The sequence below is a fragment of the Antennarius striatus genome, chromosome 8 (genome assembly GCF_040054535.1).
Source record: "Antennarius striatus isolate MH-2024 chromosome 8, ASM4005453v1, whole genome shotgun sequence".
In the NCBI taxonomy this organism is placed as follows: Eukaryota; Metazoa; Chordata; class Actinopteri; order Lophiiformes; family Antennariidae; genus Antennarius; species Antennarius striatus.
Window position 1 is genome coordinate 5236465 of NC_090783.1, and position 20560 is coordinate 5257024.

The following is a 20560-nucleotide window of genomic DNA, read 5'->3' on the forward strand; positions in this document are numbered from 1 at the left end:
GTCTATATCGAACGTTCAGACCTATGTCCACTTCAACTGCCAAATACAAATGTCTTTTTTTGAAATTGTGTCTTATTATTCAGTGACAGCACATTTTTAATAAAAGGGGGTTTATTTGTGATGTTCAAAAAGACATTTTACTACTTCACATAGGAAGATACAAGAAAACATATTTTAATTAAAAAAAAAGGGTACATATTTTTTCAAGCAATGGAATGTGGTACAACCAACAGGCATAAATACATTTCAATTTAGTACTAGTAAAAGAAAAATATACTAGTCAACAAACAACTAAACCAGCACAGCTGCAGGGTTTAGCTCAGTGACAACAAGGCAGGCTAGGCTTGTAAAAGGAGCACTTCCTAAAACCTAATACCACAAGATGGGTCCATCAGAGGAGTTTACACAGTACATGACCACAGCCTGTCAAACAAACACAGACACTATTACTAATGACGGTGGAGCTGGCTGCCGCTCTCGTATATCAGACACTGTTCTCGCGAGATTCCAGCTGCTAACTTCTTCACAACTTGAGTTTTTTCCTGCGTCCTCGACCATCTGGAGTTCCCTCCGACTTTCGCTTCTGGGCCTGGATGAGGATGAGGATGAGGAGGAGGGGGTCATTAGGAAAAGCATGACTTAAACCTACTAGAAAATGACACGCCTTAACTGTTAATAGGAAGAAGATATTGAACAATTCATTGAAGTCCTTGTCAGATTTTTCAGGTTTTATTCTGGCAAACCTTTTAAGCCAGAGAAACACGATGTTTAAGAAGCTTAAAGTGTTGGGTATTATCAGCGCAAATAAAAAACAGTTTTACCAGTAGACAAATACATGATTGATTAAATTTAAACAATTCTGCATCAGCAAACGTTTATTTTTACATCACAGCTTTATTACTTACCGATCCACTCTTTGGGCCACGTTTCTTTTTCTCTGCCTTTTCCCTTTCCTCCAGCTCCATGTTTTCTCTCTCTATCAATGTGATGAGGGTGTTACATCTCCTCTGGAGCTCCTAGAAACACAAACACTAGTTTAATTCCTATCCCACATTTTTAAAACATCCTGTTGGAAGATAAAGGTTAATCCAAACACTTTAAAGAAGCATAAATATACCATGGCGGTCCTGGACTTGAGGAACCAGTCGAAGCGGAACTGCGGTGAGTTGCGGATACACTGGCGCAGCTCGTCGTACACGCTCTCCTTGTCAAAGCCCAGCTTGTGAAGCATGCAGATAAGGAAACGGTCCTCCTCCTCTGTGTAGTTCTTGCCCTTGTTGGTGCCATAGGAGATGCGGAGCTGATGGAAGGGAGCCTTGTAGCGACCGATCTGGGTGAGATATGAAACGTACTTAGTGAATATCAATCGGAGCTAAAAGGATGATGAATGGATAATAAATGGATCAGAGGAAGATTAAGAGTTGAATTGTTTTACACAATGTTTTCTGAGGTAACGCTAATCAGGTGGTTAAAAGACGAGATGCTCTGTGGGTCCCACTTGCCTACCTTTGAGTCTAGTGCTTTTTTAATGCTGATCCTCCTCTGGATCCTGGCCTCCCCTCTCTCTATCTGGGCCATGATTTTCTCGATATCCTGTAGCTCATTACAACGCTCCCAGAACACAGCTGGGGGAACAAGAACACAGATCAATCTGTTATAGATTTAAAGACAAGCTTTTATTCGTCTGTGGAATGGAGGACTACAAAAAAAAATAATCAAGTCATTACCAGAATATTCCATAACTTCCTCTGGAGTTTTTCCCTCAACCTCTCTGGCAATGTTCTCGATATCATCTCTTCCCCACTTCTCATTGGCTTTGATGAACTGGTTGAAGTCACGTTTGTTCCAGATAGTAAATCCCTGTAATGAAGTTAAAGCTGATGAAACATATGCACCATCTGATACCGGACACGTTCCATTCTCAATTGCGCCATTTTTCTCATGTTTGTCTTGGGAAGCAATCACCAGTACCTGTTGCAGCAGGTTCTCTTTCTCCTCCAGCTCCTCCTCCGTGAGGGCCTCGGCTTCATCGATCTTAGCTTGCTCTTCTTTCTGGACCTGGGCCGAATTTGGCATGTCGGGATTGCGGGGAACCTAAAGAGACACGGCCATACTTACACACATTTCTACACCACATCGATGAAGATGGAGTCTATTTCTCATCAGAATAAAAATCATGGTATACCTTATAACCAATGGTCTTTCTGTAAAACAGAATTTCCTTTTCAAGAAGCTCAAACAGACGTGGAGGGAAAAACTGGAAGTCCTGGACATTTGGTTGCTTAGGAGGACGGGGAGCCTAAAAAACCAAGCCAATGAGCAGGATAATATTTCCACCCATCATCATTTATTGTATTACCTCACGGTCTTGAATTGATTACTGAGATCTGTTCATACCTTGGGTGCTTTGGGCTCACTGACCCGCAGAGCCTCTCTGAAGTACGCATCCACAGCATAGTTGGCTTTCCTTTCTCTCTTGGGGGGCTCAATCCAGTTAGTAATGACCTGAAGGAAGTAGCAAGAGGGGAAATAATGTTAAAGTTCATGCCTTTGGGAAAAAAGACGATTAAAGTTTATTCCTAACATTTGGAATCTTTTTTTTTTAACCTTTTTCTTCTCTCTGTAATCTTCTCCTTCAAACGTGTAAACGCTGCTGTTTTCCGTGTCCATGGTGAAGTTTCTTAATGAGCTTTCACCCAGCGACGACAGCTTCTCCTTCATTTCCATAGTCTAGAATATGACAAGATCGGTGCTCATTTTAGGAAAAAAATTAACACCAAACACAAAAAAAAAGCATCACTTATTTCTTGCCATACATCCCAACTCACCTTCCTCTCTCCTCTCTCCAGAATCGCATCAATGTCATCGTCAGTGATTTCACTTTCTTTGGAGGCAAACACGTGTGTGGCGCCATGGCGGATGATGGACAGCATTTCATCTTTACCCAGCTTGTTCGCGCTTGGATCCACAAGTCTTCCTGTTGTGTAAAAAACGACACGACTTTGTAGTTCCCTTAAATCACTTTTTGGTATTTTGATTCGGAAATACACCAATGTAAAATTTCTCTGAAATCTTACCTTGCTGGATGACAATAGAGTCCAGGCGTAGTTTCATCTCGGCTCTCTCCACTATCCTCTCCTCCACGGTGTTCTCAGTGATGAAACGGAAAACACGTACCTGTTTCTGCTGACCGATCCTGTGAGCTCGGTCCTGAAATTAAAATCATGTTTGTTTGTTTTTTTAAAACATGCCAAGTCAAAGTAGTAGAGCACTGATCCTGCAGCCGCTGACGACAGAATGAGAAGTCAGGGCAGCGCTTCACGCACTGACCATAGCTTGAAGGTCCACTTGAGGGTTCCAGTCTGAATCATACAGGATGACCACATCTGCTGTTGCCAGGTTGATCCCGAGCCCTCCAGCTCTGGTGCTCAGCATGAAGATAAACTTACTGCTGTTGGGCTCATTGTATGCGTTGATAGAGATCTGCAAAAACACACAAGCATAAATGAAAATTAATTCCTTTAGCTAAACTCGAACATATTTAATTTTATGGACCTAAATCTCTAATGAGATATCTCCTCCTCAGGACGCGAGCGCCGCACCTGTCTCTCCTCGTGTGGCGTCTGGCCATCCAAGCGACAGTAACCGTAGTTCCTCCACATGCAGTAGTCCTCCAAGATGTCAAGCATCCTGGTCATCTGACTGAAGATGAGCACACGAGAACCTAGAAAGAAAGGAGGGTGGCGGAATCAATCAAAGGAACATAAATAAAAGCCCCTCTTTCACGAAGAATACAGTGGTACCTCTACTTACGAAATTTCTCAGCAGGAAAATATTGCCTGTAGTTACGAAAGAAATTTCAACTTACGTAAGGCAAAAAAACAGTATCGGCTGATACTCGCAGCTCCCACAGGTTTCTGAACGCAACATTCTCATAGCTGCTCTGCCATTGGCTATTACTTAGTATCTTTCTGGCATCCCATTGGCTAAGAGGGACCTCTGTGTGGAGCTCGATCGGTGTTTATGCAGGCTCCTAGTCATTCGGCCCTCGACCTGTGAGGTGTTCTGGTAGTTTTGCGAAAATATACTGGATTAACTTTTAGAGTATTCGCTATCGACCCCAAGAAAGTGACGGAGAAAAGAGGAAAAGAAAAGACGAAGAAAAGAGTTTTTTTGTCCGTACAAACAAAGCAAGAGATATTAGAAAAGCATGAGAAAGGGATGCGTTTGGTTGATCTCACCATAGAAAATGGCTGTAATGCATCTACAATCGCCACGTGATTGAAATAAAAAGAAGTTTAAGGAATTTAAAAGTTCAAAAGGAGGACAGGAATTCACTCTTTTTTTCAGCATGGTGAGGCAGGAGCGCATGAACCAAAGAGGACAAAAAACAATGAGGAAAGCAGTTAAAAGGTAAATGACCGTCATTTTTATTCTTTACTCTATTCTTTGTTTTTTACGTTATGCACAACTCTAATTGTAACATGCATTTGTTACATGTTTTGATGCATTTTTATGCTTTATAAAACATTTATGTCGGAATTTTGGGGGCTTGGAACGGATTAGGGCATTTGCATGGAAAATGCGTCTCTACTTATGTTATTTTCTACTTACGTAATTTCTTCCAGAACCAATTAATTTCGTAAGTAGAGGTACCACTGTATTTGTTCCATTAGTTACAAATAATAGACGTGTTTTCTTGTCAATATCTTCACTACAATACGGCATCATCGACATGGTCATCTCACCCTGATCCTTCATCTTGGGCAGCAGCTTGTCAAGCACCACCATCTTGCCACTGTTGACTGCTAGGTGGAGGTCGGTTGTATAGGGGGGGCCCGGCTCAGCTCCGTCAAACAGGTATGGGTGGTTGCAGCATTTCCTGAGCTGCATGAGAACGTTGAGAAGACGCATCTTGTCCATCTTGCCCGCCGAGTTCAGGATGTCAATGTCCTTCATTAGAATCTTTGTATACCTAATGGGTGGCAAAACGGGTCAGAACTGTATAGTGTCTGACCACTTATCATCCAATATTCAAGTTAATTTAAGCTGGGCAGAAAAGAAGACACTTACCACTCCCGCTGCATTTTACTCAAGCCCACATACATCTTGATTTCTTTTTTCGGAAGCAAGGTCTTCTCTACATCAGCTTTTATACGACGTAGCAAGAAAGGACGCAGGACCTGCGGAGAAAAATCTTGCTGCTCAAAAGGTTGCTTCAACTAAAGTATGACGTGTAATGTAGAGATTAGATGGAAGCTGACGCGAGGAATATTTAATACGTACAGTGTGAAGACGTTCAACCAACTTTTGATCACCCAGGCAGTTATTTGTGTCAAACCAGGAGTCAAAGTCCTGAAAAAAAAATGTATTAGTGACAAAATACAGAAAACCATTCTTCTAAATAAGAGACTAAAATAATCTAAGTTGATGTTTCTTATCTTACCTCTGCTGAGTTGAAGACATCAGGCAACAGGAAGTTGAGCAGAGCCCACAGCTCATGGAGGTTGTTTTGCAGGGGTGTTCCAGTCAGCAACAAACGATTGGTGGTCTTAAATTCTCGCACAATTTCTGAGAGCTAATGGAAATAAGACATATTTTGGTCATTGTTGTAAATTGCCACCTTAGTCTAAAAGTTGTAAATATCTCTTTTGCTCCAGAGGTTGCCTGACCTTTGATTTCTCATTCTTGATCCTGTGGGCTTCATCAATGACCAGATACCTCCAGTTAAACTTCTTGAATACTGCCTTTTCAATAATGAGCATTTCGTACGACGTGACGCACACATCCCATTCTCCAGGCAGCAACACATCTCTGATCAGTGCAGTCTGCAATGGAAACAAAAATGTGAGTTGTTTTTTTTTAAAATCTAAAGCGCAACACACAGAAAATCTTTAAATTATATTTTACAGTTAACTAAAAAATGAAGAAGTTGCTAAAATTAGCTGCATTCTCCTACAGTGTACTCTAATTCTTTTTACTGTGTGCCACAGACTTTTTATTTGACATTAATAAAGACATGATCTAAACTTGAGGTTGATGTGCCATCACATAAAATAAAAGACTGTTATAGCTGCAGAACTAAGTCACCACTTTTAAAAGAATTACTAAAAAAATAGAAAGAAACGATAATGTGACAGAATATCGAACTGTGGTGAGCACATCCCTGACAATCATGATATTCTGACAAAACCTACCCTCTCATCTCTGTCTCCGATCAGACAGACTGCACGGAGAGAAGGCACCCATCTCTTGAACTCATTCATCCAGTTGTAGAGGGTAGACTTGGGCACCAGCACCATATGGGGACCAGGGATGTTTCTGTAGTGCTTCATGTAACCCAGAAGGGAAATAGTCTGCAGAGTCTTCCCCAAACCCTGTGGTTGTAAGATGAAACAGGACATAAAATTTGCAAAATTAGTAAAAAAGAAAGCGAATATAGAAATAACCATTTTTACTGAGGAAGCACTGACCATTTCATCAGCGAGGATGCCGTTGATGCCATTCTCATACAAAGAGATGAGCCAGTTCAGACCACGGACCTGATAGTCTCTCATCTTTCCTGTTTTGACATCTACATTAGAGATTAAAAATAAATAAATTCATCACCTCTGCCCATCACGTTATGTACTTGACACACTTTAAAGCTTAAAACAGATCATTGCTTACAGGAGGGAGACTCGTCAAAACGAGTGCAGACATTAGTTGTCTTGGTGCTCTCGTTCAGAAGTTCTTCATCCTCCTCTTGCTCTGTTCGGCGGTGCCGATTGCTGTCCAGCACAGATAGGAAAACAATATGTCACAATCATATCGGGAGTAATCCACCTAAAATTAAACTTGTTTGTGCTTTGGATAATACCCACTCTCCAACAGACAACAAGTTCTGTTTCTCATCTTTTTTGATGCGAGGGCGTCCAGGCTTCATCTTCAGGGGTGAGGTGGGGGTCTTCTGTGCAGCTGGTTGGATGAAATGAGCAAACAACTCTGTTTGCTTCAACAGGTACTCAAATCTGTTGGTCCGATCTGTTTGCTATAAACAATGGAATTTCATGTAAACATATTTATCGAAACAGGGAGTTAGCGTCAAAAAGCCATGTAATCCAAGATATGAATCATAGGTTTCCTTACCACTTTCTCTTCATACCCTGGAGTTGAATCTTTAGTTTTAGATGAGGATGAAGAGGAGGATGCATCTGGGCCATCAGGCCCAGCATCTGAAGATGACTCTTTTCCAGCATCTGAAGAATCAGATTTCTCCTAAACAGGTAAAAAGAATCATGAAACTGTCTTGATTAGCAACCATACTCTGATTTATCGACTGACAGCATAATATATTAAAAACAAATCCTCTGTTATGGGATACTCAGTATACACCATAGGAGAAGTGCAGGAGACAAAACACACAGTTTAATTCCCTTTGGCAATTTTTGGATTAAATGAATCTTTGTCCCAGTTCACAATGTACTGAATTATGCCAACATGGACTGTATTTTTCCCACTTACTTTTCTCTATATTCATAGACGTATAACAGAGTATTATAACCTGCTGTGGTCACTCTGTCAATCACTTCATATCATTGTAAAAGATGCACTACTTTATTAGCCCTGCATGAACGCGATCACGTTTGCTTCATGGTGTGTTAAACCTGCTGAGCTAACAATAACAAACATCATGAAAACCCTCATCATTTCAGGCATCTGATCAAAATTCAGCCCAAACCGTACGGTGGAAACCGAGCTCCAGGCAGCGCTATGCTATCGGTCTCTTCCGCCGTGCTGCTCACGGTGAAAACAAAGACGCGGATGGGACAGACTGGGTTCTTTCACAAAAGCCTGAGAACATAGAGGCAAATCGCTGAGTTGATCTTACCCGAGAGAACACAACGGGCACGGCAGGCCTTTTAATGATAGAATCGGTGTGTGGATAGAGGGGGTAGAAGCTAATAGTCCAAGCGCTTACGAAACAGACTGGCCTTGCTTCTGCTGTTACCCTAGCATCAGTTGAAAATGCGACCAGGAGCTAATGATAGCAGCGCCGTAACCAGCTAACTAGCTGTTTGAGTTAGCTAGTTTGAGCTAGCTTTGACAACAAACTAGTGGGTAAACACAGCGTTATTTTGAGGGGGACATGTACGGTTAGGTAACAGTTGGAGCTTTTCAGGTGAAGAGACTTATGGATATCTAAGAAAGATGTACGCAGTGCCGAGGAGAGACAATACTCGGGTTTAAAATAATCGTACCTCCGCTCCTCCGGCTTCTTCAACTTCAGTCTGTTCTTCCCGCTGTTCCACGCAGTTTGAGCTTTCGGACATTTTTATCGAATTCCCTCTACGATTCAAAGATATATTGTCCGTTATTTGTTGCCTTGTGTGATCCCGTGTTTCTGCCCGTTTGAGATTCTCCGCTCTTTGAAGCTATGAAGACCAGCTATCTTGTTGTTTATAATGAAAGGCGCACCGGTTAGTCACAGGAACACGTTCGCGCTAAGGAAGATTGTTGTCGGGCCCGCGCGTTCCCGTTGTTGTATCGCGAGACTTGGCTTTGCTTCCGTCAAGACAGTTTCTACTGTTTATTCTACGGTACTGTGTTAAAAAAGGTGAGCAAATAATTTATTAGAAAAGTCAAAGATTTGGCCACCAAAATGGTCTAAAACAAAAACTGAAATTGTATCTATTTTAGTAAAAACGTACTCTGGGAACAGTCCAATGCGAATTTGTGATTGATAGATCTATTTTGTTTTGCACAACTTGCATAGCACCTGATATTAATGCGGAAAAATAAAATTTCTATATCATATGCCAGTATATTTTATATATATGTTACACTGTAATGCTCAACTGAAATTCGGGCCTTCACCACATTTCCACATACACAGTGCACCTAATATGTCAAATCTGCATATTTCCATGAAATAGATGCCTGCATATTATGAGTTTTGAACTGCCAGGCAGGAGGCCTAGAGGAAGACCAAAGAAGAGGTTTATGGATGTAATGAGGGAGGATATGAAGGTAGTTGGTGTGAGAGAAGATGATGCAAAGGACAGGGCTAGATGGAGGCAATTGATTCGCTGTGGCGACCCCTGAAGGGAATAGCCGAAAGGAAAAGAAGAAGAAGAAGATGCCTGCATGTTACGTTGCATTAATACTGACACTCGATCCCATATTCATAGCATAAATTATGCATAAATACACATACATTATTTACTCAATCGATTTGAACTATAATTTCAGGAAACTGCGCATTTGGTTTCCTCATTTGAAAACAAATGATATACTGCGGAACAGGCAATAGTTAGACGAAAAATGCTTCACACAAGGGTCCTACCAGTATTCCTGTCTGCAGCAGTGACGTCATTGTAGCGTTAATCAGCTGATTTTGAGCGATCAGATAAGCCAAATGTAGAATTTCTTTGGTCAGAAGTGGGTTAATACTACCTAAAATTGACGTTATTCTTGTCGGATACGGTTGACATGCTTTATTTGGGTAAGTGCAGCTCGTAAAACATTCGTGTCGCGCTATTCCATGTCTGTATATTTATCCTTAGTCACTGAAACCTAATGTTACTCAGCTAATGCCAGGCCTTTTAAGTGCTTTGTTGTTGGTTTTTTTTCTTGGTTTATTGGAGTATGTTATTATCAAGTGTTGCTGTCAAATGAGAGAGTTGGCGCAGGTGAGTTAAAGGTGTCGAGCAAACGAGCTTTATGTTGAACTGTAGACGTGTAGAGAAACCCGATAATGTTACAGCTAGCATTAGCAAGCTAGCCACCGGTTTCCACACAACAGGCATAAATAACGATCTGTCGCTGTTTTCAAAGAGCGAGATAAGAGGCAATCATCCGGCGTAAAGTTACACTACATGTGTAAACCTTAATAATACTTCCTTTTTTCGTGGGGATTTCACACCATCCAGCTAAACGATGATTTTTATTTTTTGGGGGGGGGGGGGGGGACTTCGATAAATGTGAGAAATGCTTCAGAATTGAGACATAACTTTGACATAAAATTACTTCTTAATGTCGAGGAAAAATAAGGCATTTATCATTTGGGATAAAAGAGGAAAATGAATTTGGGATATTTCAAAGATGACAAGGATCTGAAAACCTGGAACTCGTATAGATGTACATTATGCAATAATTGTTAAAAAAAAAAGATATGCTGTGTATTTAATTTTTTTTATGTATGTTTAAAAACAACCACAAATGAGACCTTCCTATTTATGAAAAGCACAAGTTCTTCAGTAATATAATGTTAAATTAAAATTTTGTCAATGAGTAGTGTCAAAATCACAGAATGTGACTTTATAAAACTATTATTTCTTGCAGATATCCACCATGGACAAGATTTTGGAGGGCCTCGTGAGCTCCGACCACTCTGTTCCAGTGAAGAAGGCCATTGTGAAGAAGGTAGTGGAAGCAGCGGACAAAGAGGTGACTGAAGAACAGTGTCATTCACTGTTCACTCTCACCACCCGCCTCATCTTGCTTGGTGAAGATGCCTTCCAGAGGCAGATCGGCTTGCAGGTTTTGGATGCCTATGCGCGTTACCACCGCCCAGAGTTTGAGCGTTTTTTAAATAAAGATTTCGTCCTCAGTCTCCTCCAGCAGGGCTATGGTCAGCTGGACCGCAAAGACCCAGCCATCATAGACTATATACACTGCGGCCTGCGGTTGCTGATCAGCTGCCCCTCTGTCCTGGAGATCTTCAGCGTGATCCAGGTGGAGGTTTTAAGGATGGTGTGTGAGCGCCCAGAGCCCGCACTGTGTGCCCGCCTGAACACTTTGCTGTCAGACTTTGTACAGTGTATCCCGAGGGATAAGTCAGGAGTTTTGTTCTGCCAGCAGCTGGTGAGAACCATCAGTTATTTCCACTGCTTTGCCAGCCAAGAGGAGGAACTGAGGGAGTATGTAGGTCAAGTGACTAAGGTTAGCACACTTCTGCAGAACATCTGGAAGGCTGACCCTGCCACCCTGCTTCCCTCGCTGCAGGAGGTATTTGCAATTATCTCATCCACAGGTGAGATTCCTCACTTTTTTACATCCGTGAGCAATAACTGCCTATATTGTTAAAAAAAATATCTTTGGTTTTTGTGATTATGTACCATTGTTATCTTCACCTGTACTATATATTTATTTTGCAGACCCGTCTTTCGACCCATCCATTGCTCTGGCCAGCCTAGTCCAGCACATCCCTGTCCAAATGATCACAGTGCTCATCAAGAGTCTCACCACTGACCAAAATGTTAAAGATACAAGCATGACTAAAGCACTCAGCAGGTAATGTCATCTGAGATGAGGGACTTTTTCAATATGTCATTCTGTTGGATATTTGTCCCGGAAAGGAGAAGAATGAAAGTTAACCGCGGTAAGACAGAGTACATGTGTGTCAATGAGAGGGACCCAAGTGGAAGAGTGAGGTTACAGGGAGAAGAGATCAAGAAGGTGGAGGATTTTAAGTACTTAGGGTCAACAGTCCAGAGCAATGGAGAGTGTGGAAAAGAGGTGAAGAAGCGTGTACAGGCAGGATAAAATGGGTGGAGAAAAGTGTCAGGTGTGATGTGTGATAGAAGAGTTTCAGCTAAAATGAAAGGAAAGGTGTACAAAAATGTGGTGAGACCAGCGATGTTGTTTGGTCTGGAGACAGTGTCACTGAGGAAAAGACAGGAGGCAGAGCTGGAGGTAGCAGAGATGAAGATGCTGAGGTTCTCTTTGGGACTGACCAGGAAGGATAGGATCAGGAATGAGTTCATCAGAGGGACAGCACATGTTAGAGGTTTTGGAGATAAAGTCTCCAAATGATTTGGACATGTCCAGAGGAGAGATAGTGGATATATTGGTAGAAGGATGCTGAGTTTTGAACTGCCAGGCAGGAGACCTAGAGGAAGACCAAAGAGGAGGTTAATGGATGTAGTGAAAGAAGAGATGAAGGTAGTTGGTGTGAGAGAAGAGGATGCAGAAGACAGGGTTAGATGGCGACCCCAGAAGGGAAAAGCCGAAAGGAGAAGAAGATTCTGTCATTTTGATGTCTGCATTATCTACACCTGCATAATCCTTTTCTGTCCCTCTAGGATGATTGACTGGCTTTCGTGGCCTCTGGCCCAGCATGTCGATACCTGGGTTATCGCTCTTCTTAAAGGACTGGCTGCAGTTCAGAAGTTCACTATCCTCATAGACATCACTCTGCTTAAGATTGAGCTGGTTTGTACTGAGATTCCCTCATTTTAATTCATTAAGGATCTCAATAAGTTGCTAAATAGAAACGGTAATACTGCATTATAATAATTTATTATAGTAATAATATTATATTAATAATATAATAATTGTAATATTATTTTATAATTTCCCTTCTGGGATTAATAAAGTTAAATTATTCTTAAATTAATCTTAATTTTAATAAATGTTATTGACACCCTTCAGTTTTGGTCAATGATATTTAGATTTCTTGTTTAACCTGCAGGTATTCAGTCGTCTGTGGTATCCCATCGTGCGGCAGGGGGCACTCTCCGTGCTCTCCCACATGCTGTTGAGCTTCCAACACTCTCCTGAGGCCTTCCATTTGGTACGGGATCTCCTGCCTCCTCACAGGCCATTTCCCTCTCATATGGACACTTTAGTGGTTTTCTCATTTTCTTCTCTTCTGGCTTAATTGACTTCAAAGCTGCATAGAACTCTCTTCCCACAACCCCAGGCTTGGCATCACTCTCCTACTAATGATGTGTGAAGCACTTCAGTGCCGAGCAACGGCATCTGAGTTGGGCCAATTTAATTAGTGTCTCAAAATATGAATAGTCTCCAAAATGGCCATTAAATGAAGCCTCTGTGGGGTTCCTGATGTCTAAACTAGACCTTCTCGCTCTCCGTCCTGCAGATTATCCTATATGATTAGGCAATAAATTCCATCAGCATCACAGTATCCTCAACATATTTATCTTATATTCTTTCCTCACTATTGCAGGTTGTTCCACTCGTGGTGCATCTAGTCCAGTCTTTGAGGACAGATGGGCTTCCCACCAGCAAAGTTTTCATGCTGCAGTTCACTGAACTCATACACTGCATGATGTATCAGTATTCCGGATTCCCAGACCTTTATGACCACATATTGGAGGCCATCAAGGTAAAGGAGTTGGAGGCATCAAAAAACTCCCATAAAAATGTACTTTAACCTAACAATTTGAAATTGGTTCTCCAGGATCTCCCAAAACCTCCAGAAGAGAAGATCAAGTTGGTGTTGAATCAAAGTGCCTGGACGTCTCAGTCCAACTCGTTCGGCTCGGGTCTTCTGAGGCACGCTGTGAAATCAGAGACGGGAAAAACGGGTCTGGTCAACCTGGGGAACACCTGCTTCATGAACAGCATCATCCAGACCCTCTTCATGGCCACGGAGTGAGTTGTGTCTGCAAACGTCACACACATGCACGCACACACACACATACACACACACACACACATACACACACACACACACACACACACACACACACTTGTGTATTGTATTAAAAGACATAAATGTGTTTGAACTTTCCCTCCTTCAGTTTCAGACGACGCGTTCTGTCATTACCTCTAAATGGTTCCAACACATTGATGAAAAGGCTCCAGCTACTCTTTGCTTTCCTTGCTCACACTCAGGTAAGTGTTGTCCTATGAACTAGATAGAAATAAATGTAACTACGGTTGATGGCATACACATACCTTACGCATGTTGTGCATGTTTGCTTCTGACAGAGAGCAGCATACGCTCCTAGAAACTTCCTGGAAGCATCTCGACCTCCCTGGTTCAACGCGGGATCACAGCAGGACTGTTCAGAGTACCTCAGATTCCTTCTAGACCGGTACAGTCACTTTGTACTGGTCCCCTTTTCTAAATGGAAATGCTGTATATTGAACTCTCTTTATAACTAAACAGTGTGACCCATCATTTTGTTTTTAGAATTGCTATGCTATCATAGCGATAGCACTAATTAAATCAACAATCAGCTTTATTTACTTTTTGAACATTGAATGTCTGTGTCTCCTGATCTTAAGGTTACATGAAGAGGAGAAAACGCTTCAGGTCCTTGAATCAGCCAAGCCAAAGATTGCCTCCTCCGTTGATACAAGCAGCAAAGACCCAAGAGGTCAGACTTCTCCGGAGGAAGGAAAATCATTGTTGTCATCATCGGAAACCAAACCTGGGAGCTGCAGGAGGACTTTGATAGAAACGATGTTTGGTGGGAATCTGATCACAGGCATTCGCTGCCTGCAGTGTAACTGCGTCTCTGAGAAGGAGGAGCCTTTTACAGACCTCTCGTTGGCTTTCTGCCCTCCTGCCTCCTCTCTGGACAGCCCCCAACCTGACCGACACTCGGAGGAACCCAAGGTTCTCTGTCAGGGATCTGTCAATGGTGGCAGTGAGATTCCCGAACCGGGCTCGAACAAAACCACGGCTAGCAGTATCCCTTTTGTTTCAGCGGTAAGCGAGCCTCCTCTGTCTGTGCCTGATCTGGTGAACTATTTCCTGGCTCCGGAGATACTGGATGCAGAGAATGCCTACTTCTGTGAGATGTGTAGCTCCCTCCAGCGGGCCGAGAGGACCATGAAAGTCGTGTCAGCACCCGAATACTTAATCCTCACCCTGCTGCGTTTCTCATACGATGCCAAATGTCATGTCCGGAGAAAGATTCTGGAAAACATCACCATTCCACCACTCATGAAGCTTCCTGTACATGCTCCTTCAATGCCTACTCGGTGTTCCTCTTCTACCTCTTCACCCCTGCAAGTGGATTCTCCCGAGAGCAGCGAAAATCTTGCCAAAAAGCTCAAACCGTCGCAAAAAGATGAGGACGAAGAGGAGAAGGAGCGGATCGATGGACCACAGCAGATAAACAGAGGAGAGACGTCCGTTCAATCGGTGGTCTATGTCCTCAGCTCAGTGGTGATGCATTCTGGTCTGTCATCTGAGAGCGGCCACTACTACTCCTACGGACGTAACATTAATGGAAGAGATGGGACACAGCATCCAGTCAATCATTTTGCCCTCAAGGAGGATTTGGGAACTGGCCAGGCGGAGTGTAGTGCCTCTACCTGCTCTGCGCTCTCAATTCCACCTGAGCAAGGAAACACACTTTCTAATGGCAGCCAGGAGGCAAAGGATTGGCTGCTGTTCAACGACAGCAGAGTGACTTTCTCATCCTTCCATTCAGTCCAAAACATTACTAATCGCTTCCCCAAGGACACAGCCTATGTGCTCATGTACAGGAAACAGGAGTTGCCAGAGCAGAGAATAAATGGAGAACCGATGGCAAATGGAATGAGACTCAGTGCTGAACCTCCCCTGCAGAAAGAGCTACTTGATGCTATTATCAAGGATAACAAACTGTATTTACAGGTATGCAAGGGTGAACCGAGGACTCGCTGTTTCCTTATACAGCCATTGTTACAATCCGCTTCAAAGCGGTGATGTAATTGTCAGTGTTTGTGTGTTCGACTGTTCGTCAGTCCACCAAATATCTTCACAACAGTTGCAGATAGAAAGATGAAACAAAATGCACATTACTCGGGCAGCAAAGGGAATGAAAATGAGATGATGGCCTTGACCTTGAGAAAAGTAGGTCAAGGTTAAATTTCAACTTTTGTACACTCAGAAAGACGAGGGAAAAGGCCAGTGTGAGTAAGACCATAGATTAAAAGCTAGTGCTTTGATCAATTACAGTAAGTCAGAGCACTAGCTTTAATCTTTCACCTATGCAAATAGGTAAGTGTAAAATTTTGAATTCATGGGTGTTAGGTCTGTGACTGCCTAGTGTTTCTAGTTTAAATCAGAGACGTGGAAATTAGACTCCTAAATGAAAGCCAAGTGTGAAGGGATTAGCATTAAAGTAATAATTTAAGAGGTTGTTCAGACATTTAGACTAAGACGCTGCTATGTTTATGCAATGTATACATTAGATGGATACCATCATTACTACTGATCATGTAAAGGAGAATTCTCATTGAAGTTTAACACTTCACCAGATATACTCAGGTTGAGAAGGGAGAGGAGGCAGGCAGAAGTTTCACATATAATTGGTCAGTGTGAGATTTTGTGTGGAACCATGTATGAGCTCTCCTCTTACACAATGACGTGTAATCTCACAAGTCACTGAGCTGTGCTGTGAAGCTGACTTTCCATCTCAGTGTGGAGGGAGTAAAAATCACCTGTAGATGGTGCTCTATTGATGTTAAGTTACAGGACTGACGTTGGCCACATTCACTTTTAACCCCTGCAGTTCTAAAATAATTCTTTAAATGACACCATTCAAACGTATGTCTGTTAAATGAACTAATGTATAACTTTTTCTCCGATGATGTCCACAGGAACAGGAGCTCAGTGCCCGGACCCAGGCTCTACAGGCACCATCATCCTCTTGCTCATTCAGGCCCAACGGTTCAGATGACAATAACCCACCAGGGAGCTGTGGCCCATCTGGTGGAGGAGGAGGAGGAGGAGGAGGCTTCAATACCATTAGCAGACTGGTTTTCTGAAATGAAAAAGAAAAAAAGAAATGCTGACAGTAACTAAGGGAGCCTTGAACATTCATACTGTCATGGATGTGAATCTCCTCTCAGGAGAAGAGCACTGAGATGGTCCACAAAACAACACACAGCACACCTGCACTGACACATTTTACATTTGATTCTGTTAAAATTGTAGAGAGTTGATTACATCGTCTTTTTAATCACCATTTCACTCATTATGAAAGAGCTTTTTAATTTGTTGTTTATTGGTTGTCCCAAAATCGTGATCTCCCTTGAATCCTCCCAGTCTGAAAATTTGAGGCACAAATTTGGTGAAATCTCCTTATTAGATCAAAGAAATATTGATGAATATAAATTGCTGTATAAAAATAAATTCAAATCCTTGAATCTTCACATGTCAAATGTGGAGAGCTGGGTCAGCATAGGTCATACATTATCTGATGTTACCTCACAGCTAATGCACACACAAACTTATGCAAATACATGCATGTGCAGAAAGCATTCACCTGTAAGATAGACTTTGATTTTTGTTTTGTCACAGCTAACTACCTGTGTTTACTCTTCTCATTTACATGCAGCTTTTCTCCTCAAGCTGTGGGGTTTGATTTTTAGGATGTCAGAATCTTTGATTTTTGCTTTTGTTGTTTTCTAGGTTTCTTATCCCATGCAATAAGTGTAAATATGACTTCAAATATCGTTCTGAATAATATTGACATAAAAATTTATATGTGTAAAATGGAATTCTGTATAAGGCATTTTAAGGTGTGTTTTAAGAGTAATACTCCCGCTGATCTACAGGGAGCTGAATGGTTAACCGCTTGTTTGAATTTGACAAGAGTTAAATGTGCGAAGGCATATTTTAATGTGTCCCCCTGATTTGATCATTCAGGGGCAATAATGTGTTCATGTTGAATTAATGTGCCTTTCGATATTTGATGCAAATTTTTAAGAGGAAGTCATCAAGATACAATCCTCAGCTATATTCACAACAGCTTCACCTTTCTCTATACAATAAAAAGAAATCAACATTTGTTGTATCTTACAAAAAAATATTAAAAGTTGAAAATGAGGCACACTTTAATGCTCAGTTTGGCAGGGAGTGCTTAAGTTATTTTTTGCGGTAATAAATCAAACGTTATTAGTGTGTTGTTGTCCTCAAACATGTTTTATCTGCAACATCTAATTTGTCACTTATACACAAGTCTACTGTACATCCCAACTGAGAATATACCAACCGATGCACATGATTTGCAAGATTTTTTCTGTACACACAGACCACATTATCACTAGTATGAGGCAGTGTTACAAATGGGTTTGAAGGTGCATATAATGTAAAATATTTGAGGGAATATTTTAATACTGGAAATCAGAAGTTTTCCATTTAACGATGTGTCATTTTCATTTAAGTAGTGAAGTCGCATTAAAAATAATACTGAACTGCACTGTTGCATACTTTGTCTAACCACAAACATGAATAATCTAATTTGCCTAGATTGCAAAATAGAGAAAAAGAAGAGAAACTGGGACGTGATTTTTTCTGCCCACAGATGTTGGAGAAGTGACCTCAGAAATGTGTCATTGCTAATTGTGGGAATAAAACATTGCAATAACAAGAAATCTTTCAAATGGCAAATAGAAGAGGGGGGGGGGGGGGATCAATGATTCTTAATTATTAATCAGCCAAACCATTACACATTAATCTTCACAATTGTTGAACTGTTAATTCTCTGTGATGGTTTGATATATTCTAACATACATTGTTGAGAATTGTTAATACTCGCACGAGTTTTAGGTTTCTGTTTTTGCATAAATGCCATACCGTATGTGACTGCATTCATTTGGTATGCACTTACAGGAAATGAGACCTGGTCTGGTTCTCTAATGTGGTTATGAATGACTTATACAAGGGACAGCTTTCAGGAAAAGTGCCTGTTGGACACGCTGGTTCTATGAAGCATGATGCATCAAGAACATGCATCAAGATGTTGTAACACTTAAGCTGTGAATACATGGTGTGTGTAGGGAAGAAGAATCCTTAAGTACAACCTGCTTTTGTGTCTATAGTGTTTAATTTGCTCCTATTACCTAATCAATACCAAGGCAGTTGAAAAAGGTAATGAGGCTGTGTAATGAGAAGTCATTAATCATAGACTACCAGCAAACGTCCCGGTTAGGGTGGGGGAGGGAGGGAGTGTTACCATCACAATAGAATTCCAATAAAATTCCTGAGATGCCAATCCATTGGAAACACATCTTACATCTGATAGAGTTGAAACAGATCAGTGTTACGTTTTTAATTTTACCAGTAAGAGTGAAATGAAATCAATTTCAAAATAATTTGATTTATTTAGGAGGATTGTCTGCAAAGAAAAACGCATCAACTATACTGTATTACTTTTCAATTGAAATGATATCAGAAAATATAAATGCCATAAAACGCATAGATCAGTGAATATGTTCAGTTTCCTATTACTCGACTAACAGTTCGTTTATGTGGACGTCGTATTTATTCTAGAATCTAGAATAAAACACACATCGGATGGTGTCGTTTAACATCGCGGGACCTTTCGGTTCACGCCGAGGTGAGTCGTTTCTTTGTCTTTTCTTCGGATATTTGAAGCCACTTTTGATTTCACTCAGAGAAGCGCGCCGCCCTGCTACATCATTGTTCTTCCTTAAAACCGCCCTTCACTCATTTATTGTTTTATGGCACGGAAAGGAAATGATTTTTGAACTACATATCCCATGTTAAAAGCTCCACAGTTCCCTGAATGCCACCGCCCCCCACGCTCCAGCTCCGTCCTTTAAACTACTATTATAGTAAGTAAAGCTGCGAGACTTCAACATCCGGTAAGACCTTTCAAAATAATACCCATTTCTTAGACCAAGAAGAATAAGTGTGAATTATCCCACTTGATGGACTTGAAAGAATGAAACTAAATGACGCGAAACACTGTCATCAACAATGCATTCCTGCAGGTGTTCTGTCATCCCCAGAATCCCAATCAAGCGATTCCCATTCCCTTCCTGCCCACTGGCGACCATGTATATCTGGGATTTTAAATGTTTCTGATAAACTAATTTTCCTCAAACAAACAAACAAACAAGCATTGTCAATTAGTCAGAAAATGTATTAAGGTTAAAAAGTAGGCCGTTATTTTGATATCACTTAACTTACAAAAGATTTTCATGGAACAGCGACACTACTAAAAGTGGATATTGTCCATTGTAATAGACTTGTCTAAATTATCAAACAATAGATAAGGTCCTACACAAGTTCAAAGTCATTCAGCAGTAAAATGCAAGGCATTATGCAGCAGATATATTATGTGGCCTTCCTGATCTCTGGTGGGCCCAGGTCCAAGAAGCCTATATAGACCATCACACCAGATGTGACAGAATCAGGAAGTGTTAACATTTTTAAAAAAAAATTGAGGCGCTGCTTCTGAAGCTTTCTAGAATTAATGTCCTCTGTCATTTCCTCTGGTGTTACTGCTTCACAGCGGTGTCCACCCGTGGAAGGAAACTACTAGCTGAAGGAATCATCTGGCGTAGAATGTTTCTTCATGAGGTCATCTAAAAACTTTTCATTTTGTTAATAACACTTAATCAATGATGTCTAAATCACAAAAAATCGACTTAACTAACTAAACTGATTTTGACATGTTATCACTCACCTCACCAGTTGTATTTTTTTCATCAACATTTTCATTGCTTTTTGTTCTATATAAATATAATTAAAAATATAAAATATTACTATTACTAGACTACTTTACTACTCCTACTAATATGACTGATACTATTAATAGTGATAATAATTCTAATAATAATACTGCTGTAATGCTGTATATATGATATTTCATAATTCGTAATAATATGTGAAGATAGTTATGTATACTTTTTTATCGTTGTTTAATTTTTATGGGAATTTGCGTTAAACTATAGTCACTGAAACTGGATTTGTGGACAATTATTTTGAAAGTACAAAACCTGAACTTCCTCTAGTTTGTTGTTAGCCACGTTCGCCTGACAGTGCCATGTTGTATAGGAGGGTGAGTTGAGGGAAAGA

At 41.1% G+C, this 20560-nt stretch overlaps 2 protein-coding genes across 2 annotated transcripts; one reads left to right on the forward strand and one right to left on the reverse strand.

The window, feature by feature from the left end:
- Positions 1–164: 164 nt before the first annotated feature.
- smarca5 (SWI/SNF related, matrix associated, actin dependent regulator of chromatin, subfamily a, member 5) lies at positions 165–8497 on the reverse strand. The gene is made up of 24 exons (XM_068321600.1): positions 8241–8497; positions 7129–7257; positions 6864–7030; positions 6670–6770; positions 6474–6574; positions 6198–6377; positions 5673–5828; positions 5447–5578; positions 5287–5355; positions 5074–5183; positions 4749–4975; positions 3603–3724; positions 3331–3483; positions 3078–3210; positions 2829–2977; positions 2608–2730; positions 2398–2505; positions 2186–2299; positions 1972–2094; positions 1728–1860; positions 1507–1625; positions 1118–1330; positions 906–1016; positions 165–589 (listed from the first exon to the last, which is right to left on the reverse strand). The coding sequence occupies exons 1-24, from the start codon at positions 8310–8312 to the stop codon at positions 524–526; spliced, it is 3111 nt and encodes a 1036-aa protein (XP_068177701.1). The 5' UTR covers positions 8313–8497; the 3' UTR covers positions 165–523.
- Positions 8498–9351: 854 nt separating this feature from the next.
- On the forward strand, positions 9352–18128 carry usp38 (ubiquitin specific peptidase 38). The gene is made up of 11 exons (XM_068322497.1): positions 9352–9484; positions 10324–11014; positions 11139–11274; positions 12066–12195; positions 12455–12556; positions 12953–13111; positions 13187–13380; positions 13530–13623; positions 13720–13826; positions 14020–15361; positions 16330–18128. The coding sequence occupies exons 2-11, from the start codon at positions 10333–10335 to the stop codon at positions 16495–16497; spliced, it is 3114 nt and encodes a 1037-aa protein (XP_068178598.1). The 5' UTR covers positions 9352–9484; positions 10324–10332; the 3' UTR covers positions 16498–18128.
- Positions 18129–20560: the final 2432 nt, after the last annotated feature.

What these genes read in the sequence shown, in the direction of transcription:
- smarca5 (XM_068321600.1), bottom strand. Translation starts at nt 8,312, where the DNA reads ATGTCCGAAAGCTCAAACTGCGTGGAACAGCGGGAAGAACAGACTGAA. An exon ending in AAGAGAACCTGCTGCAACAG is followed by an intron (nt 1,861 to 1,971) that starts GTACTGGTGATT and finishes ACTTCATTACAG; the next exon opens with GGATTTACTATCTGGAACAA. An exon ending in GTGGCCCAAAGAGTGGATCG is followed by an intron (nt 590 to 905) that starts GTAAGTAATAAA and finishes ATCCTCATCCAG; the next exon opens with GCCCAGAAGCGAAAGTCGGA.
- usp38 (XM_068322497.1), top strand. Translation starts at nt 10,333, where the DNA reads ATGGACAAGATTTTGGAGGGCCTCGTGAGCTCCGACCACTCTGTTCCA. An exon ending in TGCAATTATCTCATCCACAG is followed by an intron (nt 11,015 to 11,138) that starts GTGAGATTCCTC and finishes TTTATTTTGCAG; the next exon opens with ACCCGTCTTTCGACCCATCC. An exon ending in ACATATTGGAGGCCATCAAG is followed by an intron (nt 13,112 to 13,186) that starts GTAAAGGAGTTG and finishes TTGGTTCTCCAG; the next exon opens with GATCTCCCAAAACCTCCAGA.